Consider the following 27,997-nt stretch of genomic DNA (forward strand, 5'->3'; position numbering starts at 1 on the left):
GTGCCAAGGGGCGGGGGGAGAGGTCAGGAAGATGTGATCTGGGGTAAGCCTTGCCCACCGAATCACCCCTTTTTTTCCTGCCAGGCTGGGGAGGAGGAGGAGGAGGAGGAGGGGGAGAGGCTGCCTGGGCAGGCAGGGGTTAAACCGCCTGGCTGGTGATAGCAAAGCCCTTTGCTCATTCAACCAGGAGGAGGGAGAAGAAGAAAAAAAAGAGAGAGAGAGAGAAACTCCAACAATCTGGAGGTTTTACTCATTCCTGCCCCGGGAAGGAAGGAGAGGCGGGCGCTGGAGAGCTTGCTGGTCTGGGGGACGCCAGGCGTGTGCCCGCTAGAGAGCTGGGCGGCTGGAGAAAGCAACTCGGGGCGATCCCTGCTTGGACCAGGGAGAGGGTAGATCCAGGAGGGGAGTGAGTAGGAGAGGGGGTGTTGCACCCCTCAAGGCAAGGGAGTGGGCAAGTTTTGGGCAGCAGCTCTGGATGAGCCCTGCTTGTCTTTGGACCCCGCTGGGCTGGGGGTGCCTAGGAAGGAAATTGGGGAAGGGGAGGAATTAAGAGTTGGGGTCTCTCTGTGCACCCCTTGATTACTTTGGAGCAAGGAGGGGTAGAATCTGGAGTGGGGGGGTCTCTAGAGTCAGGAGTGGTGCCCCATGGAGGTGGCGATGCTGGTGTGGGCACTCCTGCTGGCTGTCCTTTCTCCGTCGGATGGCGCCAACCTCACCCTGGCTGTGATTCTGCCCCGCCACAACACCACTTACCCGTGGTCCTGGCCACGGGTGGGCCCGGCTATCGAGCGGGCCATCCAGGAGTTGAACGCCCGGCCTGATCTCTTGCCGGGCTACACGGTCCAGCTGGTTTTGGGCAACAGCGAGGACAGCCGCGGTGTCTGCTTGGACTCGATAGCCTCGCTGGCCGCCGTGGACCTGAAGATGGCTCACGCCCCCCACGCCTTCGTGGGGCCCGGCTGCATCTATGCCACGGCGCCCGTGGCCCGTTTCAGCAGCCACTGGGACCTGCCTCTGGTGACGGCGGCGGGCGAGGCCTACGGCTTAGGCCTGAAAGAAGACGAGTACGCCCTGGTGACCCGCACAGGTGGTAGCCACACCAAGGTGGGTGAGTTTGGAGTCAACCTCAGCCGGCATTTCAACTGGACCAGCCGGGCCATGTTGCTCTACTGGGAGGACCGGGAAAACTACCGGCCGTGCTTCTTCGTCGTCGAAGGTCTCTACATGCAGTTGCCTTCCGTGGAAAACATGACCATCATTGACGTCCCCTTCATATCCACCAACTACACCGACCTGCTCCAGTACATCAAGGAGAAAGCTCGGAGTAAGTTCTTCGCCAGGTTGGGCATCATCCTTCCATTGCTTGACTTCTGGGAAGGAGAAGGAGGAGGAGGAGGAGGAGGAGGAGGAGTATAACAAGATGGACCCCTTCTCTTTTATGGGGCTGGAGAGCAGGGAAAGTCACCTCTGAGCATAGCGTGAAGGCTTCTGGTCCCCCGAGGAGTCGATTCCCTTAACGAACCGCGGGATTCGCTGAAACGATAGCCGTGATTTGCCGATCTGCCGCGGGCGGATAGGTCCTAAGGCGGTTCAGGCGTGATTCCCTTAACGGGCTCCTCGCTTAGCCACGCAAATGCTGCACGACTCATTTAATACAACCACCTCGCTCGGCGACGCAAACTCTGCACGACTCCCTTAACAACCTCCTGGCTCAGCAACAGCAAATTCTGCACGGCTTGCTTACTGCCTCGCTTAGCCACCTAAATGCTGGTCTCTCTTGGGGTCCTAAGTCGAGGACTAGCTGCATTAAGGAGGATTGAGCTAAAAAAAACGGTGCGGGCCAGCTAAACTTTCAGTGGCGTGCATGCCCCCCCCCCGCCCCCCCCCACCTTCCTCCTCAAACTTCTTCTCCTTCGCCTGGGGTGAGTTTTGTTGTCATTTGCAAAGTTGTTATTTCAGGATCTGGCCTCTTTTTTTTTTTTTTTCAAGAATGTTCCCAGACACTCCACCCACCCCCCACCCACCCCAAAAAGGGGGTTGCAAAATCGATAAATCTAACTCGAGGAATTAATATCCAGAGCTCCGCCGTTACGCTGAGCTTTTTCCTTATTGCAAGCAAAAATAAATAAATAAATCAATAATATATATATATATATATATAAAAGCTGAGCTTTTTCCTTATTGCAAGCAAAAATAAATAAATCAATCAAATATATATATATATATATATATATATATATATATATATATATATATATAACATTGCAATTCTGATATCCTCTCCACGCAGCCCGAACAGCTGTGGCCGGTGATTCTCCTGGCATGAAAAGCCAGGAAATAAATATAAATCAATTTATTAGCCCGGCCAGCGCTTGACAGAATTGGACCCAAGGCATATAATATATTGCATGGGTCGATCCAAGGATTCCTGCAAGACCTTGGGATCGGGATCCTCCCAGCTGAGAGCTGAAAAAGAAATCTCTGTTTTTTGGTGGGGAGGAGGAAAATCGACTTTAAAAAAAAAAAAAAAAGATTCAATTTTGCAGCTGGATCTGGACAGGGTGTGTGTGTGTGTGTGTGTGTGTGTGTGTGTGTGTGTATGTGTGTGTGTGTGTTGTAACCTGTCCCTTTGGACTTTTGCACAGGGTACCTGAGCCAAGGGTAGCTTGCTTGCACACACGGCTCCTCAAATTGAGGAATTCTGTCTTCCTTGCACTGTTGCACAATTGCGTGTGTGTGGGGGTGGGTGGGTGGGTGTGTTTGTTGGTGGCGGGGGGGAGGGAATTGCGTTTGTGTGCACGCAGGCATGTTCTTGCTGAGCCAAAGGTTTCCTCCCGATCTCCAACTCCTGCCCTTCGCCTTCGGCTGTTTCCTGCTGATTTTAAAAGCTGCCCGATAACGGATTGTTTGCTAGCCGGATCGTAGGAAGGGAGGGTCCTTTGAGGTCATCTGTCCCATCCCTGTTCTATTCAAGGCGAGAAGCTCTGGCCGAGGACTTCTGGCTGTGGTTTCCTGGCTGAGGTACCCAACCTCTGCTTCCTGATTTCCAAGAAAGGATAACAACATAATAATATATAATAATAGTGTAATAGCATATCATTATTATTATTATCACCATTGTCATTGTCATTATCATTATTATTGTTGTTAGTTTGCAACGTTTTCTCGGTCCGAGGAAATTTGTTGTCTCGTTTCGCCAAACGGGAGGATGCAAACGGTCACACCTTCCTGGAAAGGGTTTTAATCAATTGTTCCTTGTACAATTTAAGTTTTCTGGCAAGTTATCCGTGGTTTATTTGCTGTGGAGATTTATTGACTGCCTTGATCTGCGATGATTTGGGTCAGCTGATGAAATGCAGTCATAAAAGCACCGGCTGTATTTGGAAAAAAATTGTGAGCGTAAAAGGTCCATCCTTTAATTGCCCCAGACCTGCGGATAAAGCCAGATTTTTTTTTTTAAGCATGCCTTTTCGGTGGTGAAGCAAATCAGGATGGTTGTTAAGTGAATCAGGCCATCGTTAAACGAATCCGGCTCCCCCGCCCCCGACTTTGCTTGTTGGAAGCTGGCTGGGAAGATGGCAAATGGGGATCTTGTGATCCCAGGGGGCTGCAGCCATCCATCATCTCTATCTCTATCTTTATATATATATATATATATATCTCATCTAACATTCTCTCTGTCTCTCTCATCTGTCTGTCCGTCATCTATCTATCATCCCCCCTCTCTGTTTATCTATCTATCTATCTATCTATCTATCTATCTATCTATCTATCTATCTATCATCTATCTACCTCTATCATTCTCTCATCTATCATCTAATCTCTCTCTCTATTTATCATCTAACTATCATTCTCTCTCTCATCTATCTATCTATCTATCTATCTATCTATCTACCCCCTCCATCTCTATCTGCCTGCCTGCCTGCCTGTCTGTCTGTCTATCATCTATCATTCTCTCTCTCTCATCTATCTATCATCTATCTACCCCCCCCTCTCTCTCTCACACACACACACACACACATCTATCATCTATCATTCTCTCTTCTATCTATCTATCTATCTATCTATCTATCTATCTATCTATCTATCTATCTATCTATCTATCTATCTATCTATCTATCTATCTATCTGTCTCTCTCTCTCTCTCTCTATCATCTATCTACCTCTCTCTCTCTCTCTCTCTCTCTCTCTCTCTCTCTCTCTCTCTCTCTTTCACACACACACACACACACACACATCTATCATCTATCATTTTCTCTCTCATCTATCTATCTATCTGTCTGTCTGTCTGTCTGTCTGTCGGTCTATCTGTCTTTCTCTCTCTCTCTCATCTATCATCTCTCTCTCTCTCTCTCCTTCACACACACACACACACACACACACACACACACACACACATCTATCATCTATCATTCTATCTATCTATCTATCTATCTAAAAAGACCGAAACGTGCCAAGGCTTGGACTGGGCAGCCCCGCTTGGAAACATCCGAAACCCCAACTCAAATCTGGAGAAGGACTGAAAACGTCTTTCCTTCTATCTTGCAAGTCAGCAAAACAGGAGGAAGCTGGCTCGGGCAGGGGGCTGCTGGCGTATGCCGGGACCCCACCCGGGGGACAGAGTGTGTCCCTTGACCTTGGTTGCCGGTGGCGGGAAGGACGCTCGGCAGGAAAACAACAGGATGTCTCTCGGCCCGAGGCCCAGCCAGCGACTGCGAAAGCGGGGGCGAGAGCAAAAAGCCCAGCCCGCCTCGTTTGGCCAGGCGTGTCATTGGGTATCAGGGGGTGCCCGCCTGGCCTGGCACCTTTACATCTCTCTTTGGGGACGGTGGCAATGCCAAGCAGGGCTGGGGAGCAGTCCCGGGGCTTGCCAGGATGCCTCAAACTGACATGGTTTCCCCCCATCGTGGTTAGTTGGTTACAATCTGGATTGCCAAGGATCTCCTGCTTTGGGCAGGGGGTTGGACTAGATGACCTACAAGGTCCCTTCCAACTCTGGTTATCTGTTATTTTACTCCAGAGGCATTCGATGTTTGGGGTGGTTTTTCCTGCTGCTTCTGATGTGGAAGTTGCAAGCGAGTTTCTGGATTCGAGCGTGGAGCATCCGGGGATTCCCAGGGGATCTTGTGACAGGGAGTTCCAGAGGAAAACTGGACATTGCCCCAAAGAAGCTTTGAGCCCCTCTGGTTCTTTCTAGGGGGTCTGTTTTATTAAACTCCAATAGCTTCAGAGAGGCTGAACTGGTTCCCACCAGCTCTGAATCGTGGTTATTTTGGCAAGGTTGAAAAAGCTACTCTACTTTTCCACTGGCGTAAACCAGGACAAACCCTCAATGGTGGTTTCTTCCCCAGGGTGAAAGCTCCCCCCGGGGAAAGGTGAGGGTCTCCTTTTATAGAAAAAAAAAAGTGGATTTAATTTCATTTTGGGCTGGGTTTTTTCTTGTTTTTCTTACTCGTTGAGTAACTTTGCTCGCCAAAGCAAAACGGAGCTCCTTTGCATGGCACCGTTTTTCCTCCTCCGCCCCGGCTGAATTTTTTTTCCTCCTTGCTGCCCAGGGTTTGGCCAAGCGGGAGGTCAGCTCTGCCCGGGCGAGGAAGGCAGGTTGCTAGGTTTTTATCGTGCCTGGCAGCTCGGCTGGCCAGTCCTCCCGACGGGGGGCGAGGGGGGGGAGGCATTGGCTACTTCCTGGCAAAGAGTCATCCAGAGGGATTTGAGAAAGGAGAAAGGAGAAAGGAGAAAGGAGAAAAGAGAAAGGAGAAAGGAGAAAGGGGAAAAGAGAAAGGGGAAAAGAGAAAGGAGAAAAGAAAAAGGAGAAAGGAGAAAGGGGAAAAGAGAAAGGAGAAAGGAGAAAAGAAAAAGGAGAAAAGAGAAAGGAGAAAGGAGAAAGGGGAAAAGAAAAAGGAGAAAAGAGAAAGGAGAAAAGAGAAAAGAGAAAGGAGAAGAGAGAAAAGAGAAAAGAGAAAAGAAAAAGGGGAAAGGGGAAAAGAAAAAGGAGAAAAGAGAAAGGAGAAAGGGGAAAGGGGAAAAGAAAAAGGAGAAAAGAGAAAGGAGAAAGGAGAAAGGAGAAAGGAGAAAAGAGAAAGGAGAAAGAGAAAGGAGAAGAGAGAAAGGAGAAAAGAGAAAGGAGAAAGGGGAAAGGAGAAAGAGAAAGGAGAAAGAAAAAGGAGAAAGAGAAAGGAGAAAGGAGAAAGGAGAAAAGAGGAAAGAGGAAAGAGAAAAGAGAACGGAGAAAAGAGAAAGGAGAAAGGAGAAAGGGGAAAGGGGAAAAGAGGAAAGAGAAAAGAGAAAGGAGAAAGGAGAAAGGAGAAAGGGGAAAGGGGAAAGAAAAGGAGAAAAGAAAAGAGAAAAGAAAAAGGAGAAAAGAGAAAGAAGAAAGAAAAGGGAAAAGAAAAAGGAGAAAGAGAAAGAAAAAGGAGAAAAGAGAAAGAAGAAAGAAAAGGGAAAAGAAAAAGGAGAAAAGAGAAAGGAGAAAGGAGAAAGGGGAAAAGAAAAAGGAGAAAAGAGAAAGGAGAAAAGAGAAAGGGGAGAGGGGAAAAGAGAAAGGGGAAAAGAGAAAGGAGAAAAGAAAGAGAAAGAAAAAGGAGAAAAGAGAAAGAAGAAAGAAAAGGGAAAAGAAAAAGGAGAAAAGAAAAGGAGGAGAAAGGAGAAAGGAGAAAGGGGAAAGAAAAAGGAGAAAAGAGAAAGGAGAAAAGAGAAAAGAGAAAGGAGAAGGGAAAAAAGAGAAAAGAGAAAAGAAAAAGGTGAAAGGGGAAAAGAGAAAGGAGAAGGGAGAAAGAATGAGGAAGGGAAGGAAAAGAAAGAAGGAAAAAAGGACCGAAATCCAGAGGCCTGGCAACTGACTCATGTTTATAACGGTCACAGCTATCCAGGATCACGTGATCCCTTTGTGTGACATCCCATGGGGAAGCTAGATTCGCTTAATGACTGTGTGACTCACTTAAGCAGGGATCTACTTACATATATATCATTATGTGTGTGCATGTGTGTGTGTGTGTATAGTATGTATATTCTATCTAGCTTTTGCTATCTATCAATCTATCATCTTTCTATTTATCTCCATTAATCTTTGTCTATTCCATCCATCCATCCATATCTATCTATCCACCCACCTATCCATCCCTCCATCATCTCTATCTTTTCTATCTATCCATCCTTTTTTTTTACGGCCAACAGAGAGTCCCAAAAGTGGACCAGATCCAAACTCCCCCACTCTTTAACGCCTCGACGGGAAGGCCCGGGGACGATGGGCTTTGTCGTCCTATCCCTGAGAGGAAAGCATCTTATGAACCGAACCCAAATGGTTTTAAAGACCCCACCCCGCCACTCCTTCCGGCCCCTGGGCTCTTCCACCCGACCGGGAGTCCCCGGGTGCTGATGTGTGAGTCGTTGTGCTGCTTCTCCCGCAGTTGTGTACGTCTGTTGCCCGCCCGACATCTTCCGTGACCTGATGCTCCAGGCGCACCGGGAAGGGCTGACCGCCGGCGATTATGCCTTCTTCTACATGGATCTCTTCGGGAGCAGCCTCCAGAGCTCCGGGTTGCCCGACCCGACCCTGCCTTGGCGGCGTGGGGATGGGAACGACGGGGCGGCCCGTGAGGCTTACAAGGTGAGTGGGGGGCAGCCAAGGGTCCTTGGCCCATCCCGGGTCGGAACCGCATGTCCGAATGCGCTGGGAGGTGGGCCATTTTCTTTCCAGGTGTAATTCTGGGGCCAGGGGCTGAGTGTTGAATGGCCAAAATGTTGGCTTGGATTCGGGGGGGTTCTTCCTTCCTTCCTTCCTTCCTTCCTTCCTTCCTTCCTTCCTTCCTTCCTTCCTTCCTTCCTTCCTTCCTTCCATTATCTACTTCCTTCCTTCCATTATCTCCTTCCTTCCTTCCTTCCTTCCTTCCATTATCTACTTCCTTCCTTTCTTCCATTATCTCCTTCCTTCCTTCCTTCCTTCCTTCCATTATCTCCTTCCTTCCTTTCTTCCTTCCATTATCTCCTTCCTTCCTTCCTTCCTTCCTTCCATCATCCTTCCTTTCTTTCTTCCTTCCATCATCTCCTTCCTTTCTTTCATTATCTCCTTCCTTCCATTATCTACTTCCTTCCTTTCTTCCATTATCTCCTTCCTTCCTTCCTTCCTTCCTTCCTTCCTTCCTTCCTTCCTTCCTTCCTTCCTTCCTTCCTTCCTTCCTTCCTTCCTTCCTTATCTCCTTCCTTCCTTCCTTCCTTCCTTCCATTATCTCCTTCCTTCCTTCCTTCCTTCCTTCCATCATCCTTCCTTTCTTTCTTCCTTCCATCATCTCCTTCCTTTCTTTCATTATCTCCTTCCTTCCATTATCTCCTTCTTTCCATCCATGATCTCCTTCCTTCCTCCAACTTTTCCTTCCTTCCTTCCTTCCTTCCTTCCTTCCTTCCTTCCTTCCTTCCTTCCTTCCTTTTCAAGAAGAGATGGGACAGCTCCTTGTTTGAAAAGGTCTCTTCCAGCTCAATTCTACTCTAAAGATTCTGGAGCAAATCCCCCCCTAAAAAAAAACCCCTGCAGGAAAACGTCAATGCAATCAAACAGGGGCCTTGAATTCGAGTGCCTGCTTTGGGCGGGGGCAGGCCGGGGACGAGGGGTTGTGGAGTGACCGAGAGGGGCTCGCCTAGGGCCAGCCCTGCCTGCCTTTCTCTCCTCCGGCCTTGTTTGAAAGAAAGGAAGGAAGGGAGGGAGATAAATTGTCCGGATGCTGAAGTCGGCAGGTTGCCGCCATTAATAATTCCCCCCCTTTGAGCTAAAAGTTGCTCTTTTCAAGTTAAAAATTAAAACTTAAAATGGGGGCCGTTTTGGGGGAGCGGCACACGCGGTTTGAGAAGCCGGAAAGAGTTTTTCAAACGGGTCCCAGACCATTTCTGGAAAGGCTGATCCGTGGTAGTTTTTCCGTTCCTCGTTCCGTAGAACCTCCAGCCTCAGGGGCAGTATATCAGGCTGAGCTGCCGGCAATAAATGAAGGCCCAGGAAAGAGGCATTTCTGGAAAACCCCAAAGAAACGCCCGGAGTTGGCCATCCCACCAGGGGCAAAAGGCCTTAAATTTGGGTGCTTTTTTCCTCGGCATCTCGAAGTCCCCGTCCTCGTGTTTGCCTCTTGGTCGCTAAACAAACAGCTATAAGTCGAGGGCGACCCACTTGTGGCCCAGGCATGGGGTTGGATGATCTCTTCATTTCCTTCCTTTCTATGGATGATTATATCTGCACAACGGCAGCTCCGTGGAGCCTCCATGGGTCAGGGAAGTCTACCCGAGCATTTATAAGTCGAGGACCGCCCACTTGTGGCCCAGGCAGGAGGTTGGATTGGATGACCTCTTCATTCCCCTCCTATCTACTGTTCTACGGATGATTATATCTGCATAACGGCAGCTCCGTGGAGCCTCCATGGGTCGGGGAAGTCTACCCGAGCATTTATAAGTTGAGGACCACCCATTTGTGGCCCAGGCATGGGGTTGGATTGGATGACCTCTTAATTCCTCTCCTTTCTACTGTTCTACGGATGATTATATCTGCACAACGGCAGCTCCGTGGAGCCTCCATGGGTCGGGGAAGTCTACCTGACCCCATGGAACGGGGAAGGGGGCAGTTGTCCCCAAAGTTTGGGGGGTTTCGGAACTCCCGCCGCCTCGGCTGTCGGGGCGGGAGGATGGGAGTTGTAGTCCATCACCCAGAAGTGTCTCGAAACAGGCTGGTGGGCTCGAGTTAATGACGCTAAATAACTCCGCTCCCCCCGCAAAAAAATCGGGGTTACGTTATTTTGTCCTGCCTCCCTTTTTACCCCCTCCCCCCACCCAGGCTGTCATGCTCATCACTTACACCGAACCCCAAAATCCGGAATACCACTCATTTCTCCAGGACATCAAACGAACCTCCCAGGAGCAGTTTAACTTCACCATGGAAGACGGACCGGTAAGGAGGAGGGCGGCGACGTAAAACGTAGAATAATAGACTTGGAAGGGGCCTTAGAGGTCTTCTAGTCCAGCCCTCCCACACCTTTCCCACTTCACCCCTCCACACACACACACCCCGGATCCTGAAAATCTCTCGAATTTTCCAGGAAAATTTCATCGTGGGGGCTTTTTACGACGGGGTCATGCTCTACGGCCAGGCGGTAAATGAGACGTTGGCGCTGGGCGGCTCTATCACCGACGGCTTGGCCATCACGCTCCAGATGCGTAACCGGACTTTTCAAGGTTGGTATCTCTGCAGGCCCTGAGTATTTTTTTTTTTAAGGTGGGCGGGTGGGATTTGGCTGAGGAGGGGGACATTTTGGGGAGGGGGGGTGGAATGGGAGGAATAGAGATCCTTCAGACGGGCCCAGGTTGCTTCTCCATCCTTAAGACGGGAGCGGGGGAAATATTTTGGGGTGGCACCAATCCGCTGTCCGAGTCTATAATTAGGGGGTTGAGATATCCCTGCATTTTGGGGGTGGGAGTTGGGGGTCTCTAATGCAGGACGGGCTTAGAATCTGTCAGAAGGGACCTCAGGAGGCCATCCAGCCTTACCCTCGGCTGATGGGGTGACCACCTCCTAGACTAGAGGTGTCTTAACAGAAGACAGGCTTAGAATCTGTCAGGAGGGACCTTGGAAGGCCATGCAACCTGACCCTTGGGTTGATGGTGCGACCCCCCCCAGAGGTCTTTAATGGAAAACAGGCTTAGAATCTGTCAGAAGGGACCTGGGAGGTCATCCAGCCTCACCCCCCCCCACGGCTGATGATGCGACCACCTAGAGCAGTGACTCTCCTTTTGGCCTCTTGACATTCTTGAATCGATCCGTATTTTACCTCATAATCTTAAAATGGAGATGTTTTAAAAGGCTAATTTGTGGTTGGAGAGACCCTCCCGGGGTCTCCTTGCAGGTGGACATTTCTGACATTGGAAGGTTTGGGGTTATTCTAATTTATTTATTGATTTTAAACAAAATTCTAGGAATCACGGGGCTCCTGCGGATCGATCAGAACGGAGACCGGGAAATGGATCACTCCCTCTGGGATCTGGATCCGACCAGCGGAGTGTTTGAGGTAAGTGGAATCCCCCAGCCAGTTGGCTTTAAAATGGTTGGACTTCAACTCCCAGAATCCCCCAGTCAGCATCCTTTAAGATGGATGGACTTCAACTCCCAGAATCCCCCAGTCGGCATGCTTTAAGATGGATGGACTTCAACTCCCAGAATCCCCCAGTTGGCATCCTTTAAGATGGATGGACTTCAACTCCCAGAATCCCCCTGTCGGCATCCTTTAAGATGGATGGACTTCAACTCCCAGAATCCCCCAGCTGGCATCCTTTAAGATGGATGGACTTCAACTCCCAGAATCCCCCACCCCAGCCAGTTTGCTTTAAGATGGATGGATGCCAACTCCCAGAATCCCCCAGTCGGCTTGTTGACTTCAACTCCCAGAATCCCTCAGTCAAATGGCTGGCTGGGGAATCCTGGGAGTTGAAGTCCACCCCTCTTAAAATCGCCAAGGCTGAGAAAACCCTGAGTTAATGTGACCCAAGTCCCAAATAATTATAATAATTTTTTTTTTTAAATCCTCTTTTCCCTTCTGCTTTCTCTCTCTCTCTCTCTGCAGATCGTGGCCAGTTACAACGGCACCACCAAGAAGATTGAAACGATCCCTGGGAAGAAGATCCACTGGCCAGGCAACGCCGTTCCGAGGGACGTGCCGTTTTGCGGGTTTGAAAACGACAATCCGCTTTGCCAGAAAGGTGAAGCTGGGGAGGGGAAGTGCATGAAATGGGTCTGAGGCGCTAGGCTGCGGAACTCCCTTCCACTGGAATTGTGAACTGGGGCCAGGGATCAAGATATATCAAATATCAGATATAGATATTCAGGCTGATTTGCGGGGTGGGATTTAAACCAACTTGACTGAGCCGGCTTGGAAGATTTGGGGTTTGCTTTTCATTGGTTCAAATTTTGATCACGGCGCCACAAAATTGGGATCGGTTTCATACGAATCTCCTTCCTCTGTTTTTATTATTATTATTGTTATTGTTGTTATTATTTTGTTGTTATACACAAAAATGACAATGTACACAGCAAATGAGATCACTATGCTGGGTATTATTATTATTATTATTATTATTATTATTATTATTATTATTATTATTATTATTATTATTATTATTTCCTTCTCCCTCCCAGCCTCGTTTTCCTTGCTGGAGATCTTGTCGCTCGTGATGACGTTACTCCTGTTTGGCATCATCCTCACGGCCTTCTTTGCCTACCGGTGAGTTTGCAGGGTGGATCCCACCCAGCGGAAAATCGATTTGGATGCTTCGGGTCTGGGATCCACTTGATTTTCAGGCAGGATATTCAGGATTGGTTGATCCCGGCGGAGGGGGCTTTCCTCGGTTCTCCCAATGTTTGTTTAGGCAAAGCTAATTCTGAGCGAGGCATTTCAAACGAAGCCAATTCTGAGCAATGCCGTTTAAAGCAAAGTCAATTTCGAGGGATGCACTTAAAACTAAGCTAATTCTGATCAATGCAGTTGAAACGAAAGCCCCTTTTGAGTGATGCATTTAAAATGAAGCCAATTCGGATCAATGCAGTTTAAAGCAAAGTCAATTCTGAGCGATGAACAAAGCCAATTCTGATTAATGCCGTTTAAACAAAAGTCAGCTCTGAGCGAAGCATTTAAAATCAAGCAAATTCTGATCAATGCAAGTTTAAAGTAAAGCCCATTCCGAGTAATGCTGTTGAAGGCAAAGCCAATTCTGAGTGATGCATTTGAAACAAAACCAATTCTGAGCAATGCAATATAAACCAAAGCCAAGTCCGAGTGATGCCGTTGAAGGCAAAGCCAATTCTGAGCTGATGCATTTAAAGTAAAACCAATTCTGATCAATGCAGTTTAAAGCAAAGCCAATTCTGAGCGATGCATTTAAAATGAAGCCCATTCCGAGCTGCTGATTAACGGGAGGTTTTTATGAGACGGGGTGGGTAGTGACGGGGGAAATGGCGAGGCTGTGTGTAGCTTTTCGCAGTCTGAACTGGTGTGGCGGGAACCACCTGTTTGCAAAATTTTTAAAAAAAGAAAAAAGAAGGAAGACGACAGAGGGATGGGCCAGCCATACCTCCTGCCTTGGTGTGTTTTTTCATGCCATTATAGGAAAATGAAGTTGGAGAAGGAACTGGCTTCCGAATTTTGGCGTGTCAACTGGGAGGACGTGCAGTCGAGCAACCTGGAGAAAAACCTACGCAGCATGGGTAGCAAAGTCACCCTCTCGCTGGTGCGTCGCCTTGGTGGATTTCAATGTTTTTTTAAATGTGATATATATATTTTTTTGACTCCATACTTCCCCCCACCCAAAGCCCTGGTTGGATAATTCCTTCCACGTGTGTTCCCTTGGGGGGCAGGGCATACGCCACCCCTTCGAGGTAGGCAAGGGTGGGATTCAAAAAATTTTATTTTTTTATTTTTTAATAAATGTATTTATTCAACATTTCAACATTAAAAAAAGACAATTTCCACTTTTTACGATTCCTTCCTTCCTTCCTCCTGCTCCTCCCTTTTTTTCCTCTCCTCCCTCCCTTCTTTTCTCTCCTCCCTCTATTCTTTTCTCTCCTTCCTTCCTCTTCCCTGTTCTCCTTCCTTCCCCCTTCCTTCCTTCCTTCTTTCCTTCCTTTCTCCCATTTCCTCCCTTCTTTTCTCTCCTCCCTCTATTCTTTTCTCTCCTTCCTCTTCCCTGTTTTCCTTCCTTCCTTCCTTCCTTCCTTCCTTCCTTCCTTCCTTCCTTCCTTCCTTCTTTCCTTCCTTTCTCCCACTTCCTCCCTTCTTTTCTCTCCTCCTATTCTTTTCTCTCCTTCCTTCCTCTTCCCTATTCTTCTTCCTTCCTTCCTTCCTTCCTTCCTTCCTTCCTTCCTTCCTTCCTTCTTTCCTTCCTTTCTCCCACTTCCTCCTTTCTTTTCTCTCCTCCCTCTATTCTTTTCTCTCCTTCCTTCCTCTTCCCTGTTCTCCTTCCTTCCCCCTTCCTTCCTTCCTTCCTTCTTTCCTTCCTTTCTCCCACTTCCTCCCTTCTTTTCTCTCCTCCCTCTATTCTTTTCTCTCTTTCCTTCCTCTTCCCTGTTCTCCTTCCTTCCCCCTTCCTTCCTTCCTTCCTTCTTTCCTTCCTTTCTCCCACTTCCTCCCTTCTTTTCTCTCCTCCCTCTATTCTTTTCTCTCTTTCCTTCCTCTTCCCTGTTCTCCTTCCTTCCCCCTTCCTTCCTTCCTTCCTTCTTTCCTTCCTTTCTCCCACTTCCTCCCTTCTTTTCTCTCCTCCCTCTATTCTTTTCTCTCCTTCCTTCCTCTTCCCTGTTCTCCTTCCTTCCTTCCTTCCTTCCTTCCTTCCTTCCTTCCTTCTTTCCTTCCTTTCTCCCACTTCCTCCTTTCTTTTCTCTCCTCCCTCTATTCTTTTCTCTCCTTCCTTCCTCTTCCCTGTTCTCCTTCCTTTCCCCTTCCTTCCTTCCTTCCTTCTTTCCTTCCTTTCTCCTACTTCCTCCCTTCTTTTCTCTCCTCCCTCTATTCTTTTCTCTCTTTCCTTCCTTCCTTTTTATTTTTTTTAATTTGATTTGTCCATCGCTTACAAGAGAATAGATACAAGTATAAACAGGAGTAAGAATACAGGAAACGGGTACCAATCAATGGGGACAATAGGACAGGGACGGGAGGCACGATGGCGCACTTATGCGCCCCCCTTACAGACCTCTGAGGAATGGGGTGAGGCCACCTCTCAAAAGGTAGAAGCAAAAGATAGATCATTTGTTTCTTTTTGGGGGGGGTCTCCTCCTCCTCCCCACTTCCCCCCTCCCTCTTTTCTTCAGAGAGGTTCAAATTACGGATCGTTGCTGACCACCGAAGGGCAATTCCAGGTTTACGCCAAGACGGCTTATTACAAAGTAAGTTTCATCTCGCGGGCCGTGGTGGTCGGAAATGGGGCTACCCCTGCATTGGGGGCTGGGGTCTTTGGGGAGGGGGGGTCTCTTCTTTCGCCGCAACACTGGGTCCCCTTCCTCTTTTTTTTTCTCTCCCCCAGGGAAACCTTGTGGCGGTGAAGCACATGAACCGGAAGCGCATCGACCTCACACGAGATGTTTTGTTTGAGCTGAAACACGTAATTACATTTTATTCTTCCTTCTGTCTCTTTTTTTCTATCTATCTGCCTTCTCTCTCTCTCTCTCATCTCATCTCTCCATCCATCCATCCATCTATCCTTATCTATCTATCTATCTATCTATCTATCTATCTATCTATCATCTATTTATCTCTACCTATCTATAACTATCTTATCCATCCATCTATCTATCATTCTCTATCTTTCTATAATCGATCACTTTCTCGTTCCCTTTCCCCATTTCTCTATCATCTCTGTTCTTCTTTTCTTCATCCCTCTTTCTCAAATTATCTTTCTATCATCTCTGTTCCTTCCTTCCTTATCTCTCTCTCTCTTTTCTCACTGTTTATCTTTCTATCCTCTACCTTTTCCTTCCTGTCTCTATTGTGCTATTTTCTACTCTTTTCTTCCTTCCTTTCTCCCTTCCTTCCCTTTCCTTCTTTTTCCTTCTCTTCCCTCCCTTCTACTCTTCCTTCTATCCATCCTTCCTTCCTTCCTTCCTGTCTCTCTCTCTCTTCCTTCCTTTTTTCTTTTCCCTTCTCTTATTCTTTCCATCTTTTTCCTTCTCCTTTTTCCTCCCTCCCTCCCTGTATCTATCACTCTCTCTTTCTTCCTTTTTTCTTCTTTTCCTCCCTCCCTCCCTTCCTGTATCTATCACTCTTTCTTCCTTCCTTTTTTCTTCTTTTCCCTTTCCTTCCTTTTCCTTTTCCTCCCTGGCTCCTTCTCACTCTCCCTTCTATTCTTCCTTCCTCTCTCTCTCTCTCTCCATATCTATATATATATATATACTTTCTTTTTCTTTTCCTTCTCTTCTTACCTTCTTTTCCCTTTTCCTCCCTCCCTCCCTGTTTCTAGCTCTCTCTCTCTCTCTTCCTTCCTTCCTTTTTCTTCTTTTCCCTTCCCTTTCTTTTCCCCTCCTTTTTCCTTCTCCTCCTCCTCCCCTCCCTCCTCCTCCTCCCCTCTCCCTTTCTCTCTCCTCCTTTCCAGCCCTTTCCCAGGGATCATTACAGGAAGGCAGCTGGGCAGCCTCAAACCAGTTCCTTTAGCAAGAAGGGAAGAGGGGGGGGGGCGTCCACCGGCACCCGGACACACACACACACACACACACACACACACACACACCCTTTGCACCAGGGTGCCTGACTCATTAGCGAGGAAGCAGGAGGCCGATAGCCATCTGCTCCCCCCGCCACCCTTAATGAGCCACGGGGTGTCTCCGCTGAAGAAGCGGAGTTGCGAGATAAACCAGGATGGCTTGGGGATTAGCAGCCGGGCGGAAGAGGAAGGGGGAGCCTCTGGCTCGGGGTGACCGGAGCTCACCGGGGACGGGGACGGGAGTCAGGTCCCTTCCAAGTTGATGATTCTACTATCCCAACTGAGGAAGGGGAGACGTCCTTTACGGGTTTCCTGATTCCCAGTGACATCCCAGTTTGGGGAGAGCTTTCCAATCCGTTGTCTTCCTTCCCTCCCACCCCCCGACCCCCGGATTCTCACTCGCTGGGGCTGAGCAGAACGCCTCTGCCCATGCACAGAGGGCAAAACCACAAACTCAAGGTTTAACCGCGCCAAACTTGATTGCAGGAAATACGACTTCAGGCACAGAGTGGTCAATCACTGGAATACTTTACCTGACTCTGTGGTTTCTTCCCCAAACCCCCAAAACTTTAACCTTAGACTGTCTACTATGGACCTCACCCCTTTCCTTAGAGGTTTGTAAGGGGCGTGCATAAGCGCACCAACACTATCATCTATCATCTGTCTACCTTATCTACCTGCTTACCTACCTAATCTATCTATCTATCTATCTATCTATCTATCTATCTATCTATCTATCTATCTATCTATCTATCTATCTATCTATCTAATCTAACATCTATCTAATCTATCATCTATCTACCTAATCTATGTATCTATCTATCTATGTATCTCTCTCTCTCTCTACCTACCTACCTACCTATCTATCTATGTATCTATCTATCTATCTATCTATCTATCTATCTACATACCGACCGACCTATCTATCTACCTACCTATCTATCTATCTATCTATCTATCTAACTATCTATCTATCTATCTAATCTATCTAATCTATCTATCTAATCTATCATCTATCTACCTAATCTATGTATCTATCTATCTATGTATCTCTCTCTCTCTCTCTCTCTCTATCTATCTATCTATCTATCTATCTACCTATCTATCTACCTATCTATCTATCTAATCTATCTATCTAATCTATCTATCTAATCTATCTATCTATCTATCTATCTATCTATCTATCTATCTATCTATCTATCTATCTCTATCTACCATCCATCCATCATCTATCTATCCAATGCCAATCGTCCCTGTCCTATTGTTTCTTTTATTTTTCTTATATGTATTCATGTATTTATAACTATGTTTTTACTTATACCTATTATCTTGTAAGCAGTTGACAAACCAAATAAATAAATAAAATAAAGACCAAATTAGTTTCCCCACCTCTTCCCTCTTCCTCTTTTCTTTTTTCTTCCTCTTTTTTCCCTTCTTCCTCTTTCCTTTTTTTTCTTCTTTTCTCTTTTCTTTTCTTCCTCCTCCTCCTCCTCCTCCTCCTCCTCCTCCTCCTCTTTGCTCCAACACTGGAAGTTGGGATTACTTCTCCATTCCAACTGTCTGAAGTGGTGGTGCCTTAGGCGGGGGTGGGGGTGGGGGGGTCAGTCTAGAAGCCCTCCAAAGTCCCCTCCCCACTCTCTGATCCATTCTCTATTCCTTTCCAGATGAGGGACGTCCAGAACAAGCACCTCACCCGCTTCATCGGCGCCTGCATCGACCCCCCGAATATCTGCGTCTTGACGGAGTATTGTACCCGGGGGAGCCTGCAGGTGGGGAGTGGGCCGGAAAAGAGGAACGAGGAAGGAGAAGAGGGAAAAGGCAGCGGGTGGGAAGAGCGTATGCGTGGGAGGAGGGACCCCAGGCCGCCTGGCATTTTTCTCTCTCTGTCCGCCCTGCTTCACAAATTATTTTCATTCCAGGAAGAGGTCAGGAGGAATTCATAAAAACCCCAGACTCTAGCAAAAAAAATATATTGTTATTATTATTATTTTTTGGGGGGGAGGGGGAGGGCTTGAAAGAATGACAGGATCCCGGAGTTGGGAGGGACTTCGGAGGTCTTCTAGTCTGACCCCCTGCTCGGAAGGCAGGATAACGGAATTGGATGGGACCTCAGAGGTCTCCTAGTCTGGCCTCCCGTTGCTCAGAAGGCAGGATAACGGAATTGGATGGGACCTCAGAGGTCTCCTAGTCTGACCCGTTGCTCAGAAGGCAGAATAATGGAGTTGGAAGGGAACCTCAGAGGTCTTCTAGTCTGACCCCCTACTCAGAATGCAGAATAATGGAATTGGATGGGACCTCAGAGGTCTCCTAGTCTGACCCGTTGCTCAGAAGGCAGGATAACGGAATTGGATGGGACCCCAGAGGTCTCCTAGTCTGACCCCCTGCTCAGAATACAGGATAACGGAACTGGATGGGACCTCAGAGGTCTCCTAGTCTGACCCATTGCTCAGAATACAGGATAATGGAACTGGATGGGACCTCAGAGGTCTTCTAGTCTGACCCCTTGCTCAGAATACAGGATAATGGAACTGGATGGGACCTCAGAGGTCTTCTAGTCTGACCCCTTGCTCAGAAGGCAGAATAACGGCGTTGGAAGCGAACCCCAGAGGTCTTCTAGTCTGACCCCCCCCCCCGTGCCCAAGAAGACAGACCATTTTTGAGACCCAGTCAAAGCCTCCGACAACGGAGCATTTTACACTGCATTTCCCCCCACACCCCACCCCTCTCCTTTATCTCCGATTTTTAGTCTCTCTGGATTTAGGAGCGATCCTCCCACGGGTCTTCCGTCCATTGAGGAATGAGCCGTGCCATCTTGAGTCCGGCTGGCTGGGCACGGGGCCAAGGCCGGGGCGGAGGGGGCCGGGGCGGGCAAGCGAGAGTTTTTAATTAAAAAAAGGACCCAGGGGAAGCTTTTTTTTTTTTCCTTCTTTTTTTCCTTTTTTTAAAATTCTCCTCCGCTTGGAGAGATGGGCCAATTCCAGCGAGGTGATTTATGGCCTCTTATGGGACGGCTGCCTTTGTGTGCTACAAAGAACAGCAGTTTCTACACGCCGAGGTTTCCGGCTGGCAGCTGCAGATAAATTTCGCCAAAGAAAGGCAGAGGAGAAAACAAAACAAAACAAAACAAAATGGATAAAAGGACACAACTTAAACCGGGGGAAAAGAGAGAAGAGAAAATTGGATTTTTAAAATATATTTTTCCCCCCAGGCCCAAACACAGAAGCTGTTAGAACAATCATAATAACCCCGAAGCCTCTTTGGAAATCCAATTTAGAAGAGGCGGTTTGGTTATAATTCTTTACTGGAGTTATTTACATATATATCTTTAGCATTTTACAGTGTTATTTTCCCTGTTTATCTCTGATTTTAGAATCTGTCTGTCGATCTATTGATCTATCTAATCCATCTATTCTATCTATCTATCTATCTATCTATCTATCTATCTATCTATCCATCTATATCTATCTATCATCTATCACCTATCTACGTAATCCATATTTATCTATCATCTATCTAATCTATGTATGTATCTATTTACCTTATCTATCTATCCATCCATCCATCCATCATCTATCTATCTAATGTATGCATATATCTATTTACCTTATCTATCTATCAATCAATCGATTGATCGATCAATCTATCGATCTATTTAATCTTTGTAAGTATCTATCATCTATCTACCTTATCTACCTGCCTACCTACCTAATCTATCATCTATCTAATCTATAGTCTATCTATCTAACATATGTATATATCTCTTTACCTTATCTATCTATCTATCTATCTATCTATCTATCTATCTATCTATCTATCTTTCTATCTATCTATCTATTGATCAATCTATCGATCTATTTAATCTTTGTATGTATCTATCAGCTACCTTATCTACCCGCCTACCTACCTAATCTAACATCTATCTAATCTATCATCTATCTACCTAAACTAATCTATATCTATATCTATCTATACACGCACACACATACACACACACACACATACATACATACATACATACACAAACACACACACAAACACACACACACACACACACACACACTTATATATTGAGAGAGAGAGAGAGAGAGAGAGAGAGAGAGAGAGAGAGAGGGAGAGAGAAACATGGGGATCCTACCATGGTTGTAAGTGTGAAAAATGACCCTGAGTCCCTTTTCTTAGTGCCGTTATAACTTTGAACGAAATGAACTATTGTAAGTCCAGGACCTCCCTGTAAGAAAAAAAGAACCTTTAAAGGAGACCCTTTCAATTTTCCTGCGACAGATCCAAGCAAAGTCATATCTTTCCCACCCTAAAGCCCCGGTGTAACTTCGAATGGTCATTCAAGAGCGGCCGTAGGTCGTAGTGGGTCAAAAGGAAGGAGAGGGTTGCTTCGAAATGACTTGTGAACCCATGTTGCTCTCCCCCCCACCCCCCACCCCCATCCGTTTAGGACATCCTGGAGAACGACAGCATCACCTTGGACTGGATGTTCCGCTATTCGCTTACCAACGACATCGTCAAGGTAACCGAAGGATGAAAAAAGAGATTTTTTTCAGACCGGAAAGTCTTGCAATCCATCTCTTGACCTTTGAACTCCCGCTGAATTCCAGAAAACCCTCCCAAATAGGACAAGAATGATATTTTCAGTGGCCGGACCTCAGTTTTGACAGGAGTTTGATCCATAGGGGGGGTTGGAATTTGGGAATAAGGGCATTTTTGAGCTTGCAGTGAGGATGTTCGTTCAAAAGAGTCAAAATGGCAGCCAGGAAAGGTCGCTCCATAAGCTACAAAAAGGACAGAGAGAGCTTGAAAGTTGGATTCTGGGACTCTGCTGGAGAATAAACCTGGATTTAAAGGAGAATATTTGTAGCTCGGCGTTGAATCGCGGGGTCCTTGGTGCTCTCTGAGCTTGGTGGATTTGTTGCAGACGTTTCATGACCCAACTTGGTAACTCCATCAGTGCGAGAAAGAGCATTCGCAGCAAACCCCCACTAGCGCTGATAAGCTTACCTAGTTGGGTCACGAAACGTCTGCCAAAAAAACCGCCCACTTCAGAGAGCCCCGAGGACCCCTCAAACCTTGCTTTGCCCTCAAGAACACAACGGCAGGAGGCGCCGTCTAGGATTTGTGGTTGACCCGGAGTCTTGGCTCAGGATGATGCAGCGGGGAATCCTGACACCCCCCCTAATGATCTCTCCTCTCCTCTCTTACTCCCGTCCATCTTCTCTCGGCTTCAAGGGGATGCTTTTCCTGCACCACAGCGCGATCGCCTACCACGGCAACCTGAAGTCGTCCAACTGCGTGGTCGACAGCCGTTTTGTGCTGAAGATCACTGATTACGGGCTGGAGAGCTTCCACCAGGCGCCCGAGACGGAGGATTCGCACGCCCTCTTTGCCAGTGAGTTGCCCTTGGAGAGGGTGCAAGGGTGATCAATTTGTGATGGTCGTACAAGGACCGACTGGCTGTAAATCACTTTTCGTTGTGACTTCGGACAGTCACTAAGTGACTTCTCGTAAGTGGAGGACTATCTTCAGAAGATCCTCCTCCTTGACCGATGGATCGAAGGGTCTTTAGCCCCTGTCTGATCCCAGTTCCCAATTTCTTTAGAGAAACTCTGGACCGCTCCCGAGCTCTTGAGGTTGGGCACCAACTCTTGTCCGGGTACTCAAAAAGGAGACGTCTACAGCTTTGGCATCATTTTACAAGAAATTGCCCTGCGCAGCAGCGTCTTCTATGTGGAAGGGGTTGACCTGAGTCCCAAAGGTGAGAAGGAAAAAGAAAATCCCCATTTCCTTGGACGAAATTTGATCATTCTGTCGTTTCTCACGGGAAATCTAAAATCGGTCCGTTATAATTCATCCTTGTGTCTATCCTTTCTCGCAAGAAATCTAAAATCGGTCCGTATAATTTATCCTGGTTTCAATCCTCGTTTCTCACAAGAAATCTAAAATCTGTCCGTTTAGTTTATCCCGGTTTCTATCCTCATTTCCAGCAAGAAATCAAAAATCAGTCCATATAATTTATCCTTGTTTCAATCCTCGTTTCTCGCAAGAAATCTAAAATATGTCCACGTAATCTATCTTCATTTCTTGCGGAAAATCTAAAATTTGTTTATGTAATCTGTCCTTGTTTTTATCCCCATTTCTCACAGGAAATCTAAAATCTGTCTGTATAATTTATCCTCGTTTCAATCCTCGTTTCTTGCAAGAAATCTAAAATACCTCCGTATAGTTTCTATCCTTGTTGGTTTCTATCCTTGTTTCTCGCAAATATGTCCACGTAATCTATCTTTACTTCTTGTGGAAAATATAAAATTCGTCCAAGGAATCTGTCCTCGTTTCTCATGGAAAATCTAAAAATCTGTCCCCGTAATCTAACCTCGTTTCTTGCGGTAAATTGAAACCCTGTCCATGTAATCCGTCCTCGTTTTGGACGGGAAGCCACGTCTGCTTTGCAACCTGTGCAATTTTTTTCTAAAATGGGGGGGGCGATATCCCTGCATCCTTTTTCTCCTCCCCCTGGCCCCACCCAGGCATCTCCTAATGCCCCCCCCCATTTCTCCCCCCTCCCCAATTTTTCTGGCCCTTTCCAGAGATTATCAAGCGCGTCATGAGCAGGGAACAGCCTCCCTTTCGCCCCTCGACGAATCTGCCCTCCAATTTAGAGGAGGTGGTCCACCTCATGCAGAGGTGCTGGGCCGAGGACCCCCAGGAGCGCCCGGATTTTCAACACATCAAAGGCATGCTACGGAAGTTCAACAGGTAGAGTACGATGTGGAGGTGGGGACAGGTGGGCTGGGCTGGGCTGGATTCCCCCGGCAGGTTTTGAAGATGAAGCCATGTCACCTGAGGCGAGAGGTAGAGTTGGCGCAACTCTAGCCCATCAAATGGCTCGTGGGATCTGCCGTCATCGGGGCCGGGGGGGGTGGGGTGAGGAGTGGGAGTTAGGGGGTTATTTATTTATTTTTTTCAATTTTTGTTGCCTTGTACTTTATTGGATTCTTTTTTGTTAGTTTTTATTGTTTCTTTACTTTATCAATTTATTGGATTCTTTTTTTGTTACTTTTTATTGCTTTTTGACTTTATCAATTTATTGGATTCTTTTTTTGTTATTTTTTATTGCTTTTTGACTTTATCACTTTATTGGATTCTTTTTTTTTTGGTTACTTTTTATTGCTTTTTGACTTTATCAATTTATTGGATTCTTTTTCTTTTTGGTTACTTTTTATTGCTTTTTGACTTTAAGAATTTATTGGATTTTTTGTTAGTTTGTATTGGTTTTTTAAAAAAAATGTTTTTACATTCTGTAAGCCACCTCGAGTCGCCATGGGCGAATTGGCGGCAATGTAAATTCAATCAATAAAATAAAGAGATAAAACTTCCAGACCTGGGTCAGAGAGGACTAGAAACTTGGTTTGGCTTTTAAAGCTGGAAAGAGCCAGGGATGTCTCTGGCCGGGGGAAGCAGATCGGATGGTTTTAGCCTCTTGATTGTCGACGGCAGGGAAAGCAACTGCAACCTCTTGGATACGCTGCTGTCGCGCATGGAGCAGTACGCCAACAATTTAGAAGAACTGGTGGAAGAGCGCACCCAGGCCTACCTGGAGGAGAAGCGCAAAGCTGAGGCGCTCCTGTACCAGATTTTACCTCAGTAAGTCCCCTTTCCCCCTGCGATCATAGCCGTCGCCGCTCAACAAGAGCCTTCCTGGACAGGAGCAGTCTACCTTTGCATGCCAGAGGTTGGGGCTGTCGCCTTGGGAACGGGCAGGGAAGGCTTGGATTCCCACTTCGTGACCGAGCTCTGCGGTGAGACAGATGTTTACCTTGACAAATTTTCATTTTTTGAGGTGGGTGAGCAGGGATACAATCGAGGTCAAAGGAGGGGCTAATACCACTCTGTAAAGCCTTAGTAAGGCTACACCTCGAGTACTGCATCCAATTTTGGTCACCATGCTATAAAAAAGGATATTGAGACTCTAGAAAGAATGCAGAGAAGAGCAACCAGGATGATGAGGGGACTGGAGGCTCAAACATACGATGGACGGTTGCAGGAACTGGGCTTGGCTAGTCTAGGGAAGAGAAGGACCAGGGGAGACAGGAGAGCATCTTCCAATATTTGAGGGGCTGCCCCAGAGAGGAGGAAGGGGGTCAAGCTATTTTCTAAAGCGCCTGTAGGCCAGATAAGGAATAATGGATGGAAACTGACCAAGGAGAGATTCAACCTGGAAATAAGGACGAATTTTCTGACAGAACAATCAACCCATGGACCAGAAGTTGCCTTCAGAAGTTGTGGGAGCTTCATTCCTGGAGGCTTTCAAGAAGAGACTGGACCTGCCATTGGTCAGGAATGGTGTAGGGTCTCCTGCTTGGGTGGGGGTGGGGGTTGGGATAGATGACCTACAAGGTCCCTTCCGACTCTTTGTTAAATCTGTAAAACGGTTGATTTTATACCGGGCTGCCAATTAACTGGTAGGCGTTGTTGTGCCCAGCTCGGTGGCCGAGCAGCTGAAACGAGGGGAGACGGTGCAGGCGGAGGCCTTCGACAGCGTCACCATCTACTTCAGCGACATCGTGGGCTTCACCGCCTTGTCGGCAGAGAGCACCCCCATGCAGGTGAGCGCGGGGTGGCGGCGGCGGAAGAGCTGGTGAAATGTCCCCTCTGGCCTCTCAAGTCGGCTTGAAACCATCCCGCAAACCTTGGGGGCCTCTGGTCTGTTCCCTTGGGAAGGTGACACGTTCACCCTCGTTGAAGAGACCCTGGTCTGTCCCGGCAATTTTTTCCCCTCTTTGTTTTCCCAGGTGGTCGCTTTGCTGAACGACTTGTACACCTGCTTTGATGCAATCATTGATAACTTTGATGTCTACAAGGTGAGAAGGGTCTTGGTATGGTTCTCTCTCTCTCCCTCTCTCTCTCTCATCTATCAATCACAATCTCCATCCATCCTGTCTATCTTATCTATTATCTCCTTCCTTCCTTCCTTCCCTATCTCTCTCTCTCTAATCATCCATTCAACCATTCTCCCTTCATCTATCAATCACAATCTCCATCCATCCTGTCTGTCTGCCTTATCTATTATCTATGTTTTCCTTCCTTCCCTGTCTATCTGTGTGTCTACCCATCCATCCTTCTCCTTATCAATCACAATCTCCATCCATCCATCTCTTATCTGTTTCCTTCCTTCCTTCCCTATCTACCCATCCCTCCATCCATCCCTCTCATCTATCAATCACAATCTCCATCCATCCTATCTTATCTATTATCTCCTTCCTTCCTTCCCTATGTCTCTCTCTCTTTACCCATCCATCCATTCCCTTCATCTAGCAATCACAATCTCCATCCATCCTGTCTATCTTATCTATTATCTCCTTCCTTCCTTCCTTCCTTCCTTCCTTCCTTCCTTCCTTCCTTCCCTATCTCTCTCTCTTTACCCATCCATCCATTCCCTTCATCTAGCAATCACAATCTCCATCCATTCTGTCTATCTTATCTATTATCTCCTTCCTTCCTTCCTTCCTTCCTTCCTTCCTTCCTTCCTTATCTCTCTGTTTACCCATCCATCCATTCCCTTCATCTAGCAATCACAATCTCCATCCATCCTGTCTATCTTATCTATTATCTCCTTCCTTCTATCATCTCTCTCTCTCTTCCTCATCTCTCTCTCCATCCATCCATCATGTCTGTGTGTCCATCTGCCTTTTCTATTGATGGTTGACGGTCATCATACCTTCTGGTTGATGTACTCACCAATAAATATAAGAACATAATAATAATAATAATAATAATAATATTCCTTTTGGCCCTGTTATGAACATCTTTAAGAAGTGTGGAGTTCAACTCCCCAGAATTCCCCAGGTCCAATTGCGGAGTTCAATTCCCACAACTCTGGAATTCTGGGCGTTGAAGTTCACAAACCTTAAAGACCCCCCCAAGGCTGAGAAATGTTGCTCTTTTGGTCTTCGTCGAGGTGGAGACAATCGGCGACGCGTACATGGTGGTGTCAGGGTTACCAGTTCGCAACGGCCGGTTGCACGCCCGCGAGATTTCCCGCATGTCCCTGGCACTCCTGGAAGCCGTGCGCAACTTCAAGATACACCACCGGCCTGAGCAGCAGCTCAAGCTGAGGATTGGCATCCATAGCGGTGAGGAGGTCCTTTGAGCGTGTGTCACAAACAGCAGGGGTGGGTGTGCAAAGGAGTGTGTAAGAGACCGGAAGGTAGAGGGTGCAATTATGGCGCTTCAGAAGTCAGTAGATCTGATTTACACAGCCAGGATGTTACCCCGGTTCCTTGAGAGGGTCCAAATGTTGAAGAGCTTTGACAAACCATGCAGATGGACCATGAAATGGCCGGGAACCATGGTTTGCATGGTGTGATTTCTCCTCCACTGGCAAAGGAGACCTTGGGGATGTGACTTGGAACGGGGGTTTCTCCAAAACACGTTCTAGGATTCTCAGGGAAGGGAGGAGACAAGGAGAAAGAGCCACCAATCAGGGTTTGATTGTCCCTGCTGACCCATCGCATCTTCTCCCTCAAGGTCCCGTCTGCGCAGGAGTTGTAGGCTTGAAGATGCCTCGTTATTGTCTCTTTGGAGACACGGTCAACACAGCTTCGCGCATGGAGTCCAACGGTGAAGGTAAGTGGTTTGGGAGAAGAAGGCAGGTGTGTGGTACAGATGTTTGGACTGTCCTACACCAGCTGGATGCTTGTAGGTAGTTAAGGAGATGGTAGAATAACTGACCTAGGAGAAGACTTCAAGGCTACTTGGTTGAGGACAATTTCTACTGAGCCTGTTGAAGCAAGGTACTTCCACAATGTGAAGCGAGAACATCTCGAGAAGAACCAGTTGAGGCCACCTCCTTCATGGTTGCATCCATGTAGCACAAGAGGGATCCTTCAGGACTTCCAACTTCTCACATCTTGTTGGGATGGCCTCCTAGTCTCCATCTCCGCTCCCTTTCTCCGGTTCAGTCCTTCTAATCCGGATGTTCTGTACAGATGTTCTCTAATGCAACTTCCTCTGGTCATTCCAGCATTGAAGATCCACTTATCGGCGGCCACCAAAACCATCCTTGAAGAGTTTGGGTGCTTCGAACTGGACCTCCGAGGAGACATAGAGATGAAGGTGAGGAGGACGGTGTGTTGGGTTGAAGGTCCTCCCCTGCATCTGGGTTCTTGAGACACTGGGTGGCTGATGGCTCTGGAGGCACCCTGGACTCCGATAGACCTTCCTTCCTCCATCACAGGGCAAGGGGAAACTCCGGACATACTGGTTGATGGGCGAACGGGTCAGCAGTACCCGAGGGTGATGAGAAGATACTTCCTCCTGTTTCCTTCAAGGAGATCCACCTTCTTAGCTGAGGCACCCGAGATCGTCTTCAAAGAACCCATTGGCTTTGAGTTTGAGGGCACCACGGATGGACCTCAGGGGACTATCCTTGCTCCCCTGCCCCCGTTTCCTTTCACTTCTTCACCACCCCAGGTCCTAAGGTTGGGTAGATCAGGAGATGATGACCTGGAAGAGGCCTTCTACTCTACCTGCATGATGGGAAGTTCTGGAGAAGCTGGCTTTATGCTCCGTCACTTTTACGGGCCACTTCCTCATCTTTTCTGGGGACGTTGGAGAATTTGGAACTTTCTGTGGTTGAGCTGGCTGTCACAAGGGGAAGCCTGGACTGTACACAGCTCTTGTGATAGTCGATCTGCACGCACACAAACACACACACACACACACACAATCCTGCGGCTTCCTGGGAGCTGCAGATTTTACAATAAACAGAATGTATAGGTCAACTCCC

At 47.4% G+C, this 27,997-nt stretch overlaps 1 protein-coding gene across 1 annotated transcript; it reads left to right on the top strand.

Moving 5' to 3' along the window:
• Positions 1–252: 252 nt before the first annotated feature.
• On the top strand, positions 253–27,992 carry NPR1 (natriuretic peptide receptor 1). The gene is made up of 22 exons (XM_087914097.1): positions 253–1,324; positions 7,407–7,606; positions 9,809–9,922; positions 10,071–10,206; positions 10,945–11,036; positions 11,589–11,724; positions 12,161–12,245; positions 13,128–13,248; positions 14,819–14,893; positions 15,031–15,108; positions 17,868–17,972; positions 20,654–20,725; positions 21,442–21,601; positions 21,812–21,967; positions 22,797–22,965; positions 23,707–23,853; positions 24,692–24,815; positions 25,002–25,070; positions 26,168–26,342; positions 26,737–26,835; positions 27,233–27,324; positions 27,446–27,992. Exons 1-22 carry the CDS (start codon positions 646–648, stop codon positions 27,506–27,508), a joined length of 3,147 nt encoding a protein of 1,048 aa, XP_087770223.1. The 5' UTR covers positions 253–645; the 3' UTR covers positions 27,509–27,992.
• The last annotated feature ends 5 nt before the right edge of the window (positions 27,993–27,997 follow it).

Source organism: Pseudonaja textilis, chromosome 16, assembly GCF_049901715.1.
Source record: "Pseudonaja textilis isolate UNSWEBS1 chromosome 16, rPseTex1.2, whole genome shotgun sequence".
Lineage (NCBI taxonomy): Eukaryota > Metazoa > Chordata > Lepidosauria > Squamata > Elapidae > Pseudonaja > Pseudonaja textilis.

What these genes read in the sequence shown, in the direction of transcription:
- NPR1 (XM_087914097.1), top strand. Translation starts at nt 646, where the DNA reads ATGGAGGTGGCGATGCTGGTGTGGGCACTCCTGCTGGCTGTCCTTTCT. An exon ending in GTACCCGGGGGAGCCTGCAG is followed by an intron (nt 17,973 to 20,653) that starts GTGGGGAGTGGG and finishes CCATCCGTTTAG; the next exon opens with GACATCCTGGAGAACGACAG. An exon ending in CAGAGAGCACCCCCATGCAG is followed by an intron (nt 24,816 to 25,001) that starts GTGAGCGCGGGG and finishes TTGTTTTCCCAG; the next exon opens with GTGGTCGCTTTGCTGAACGA.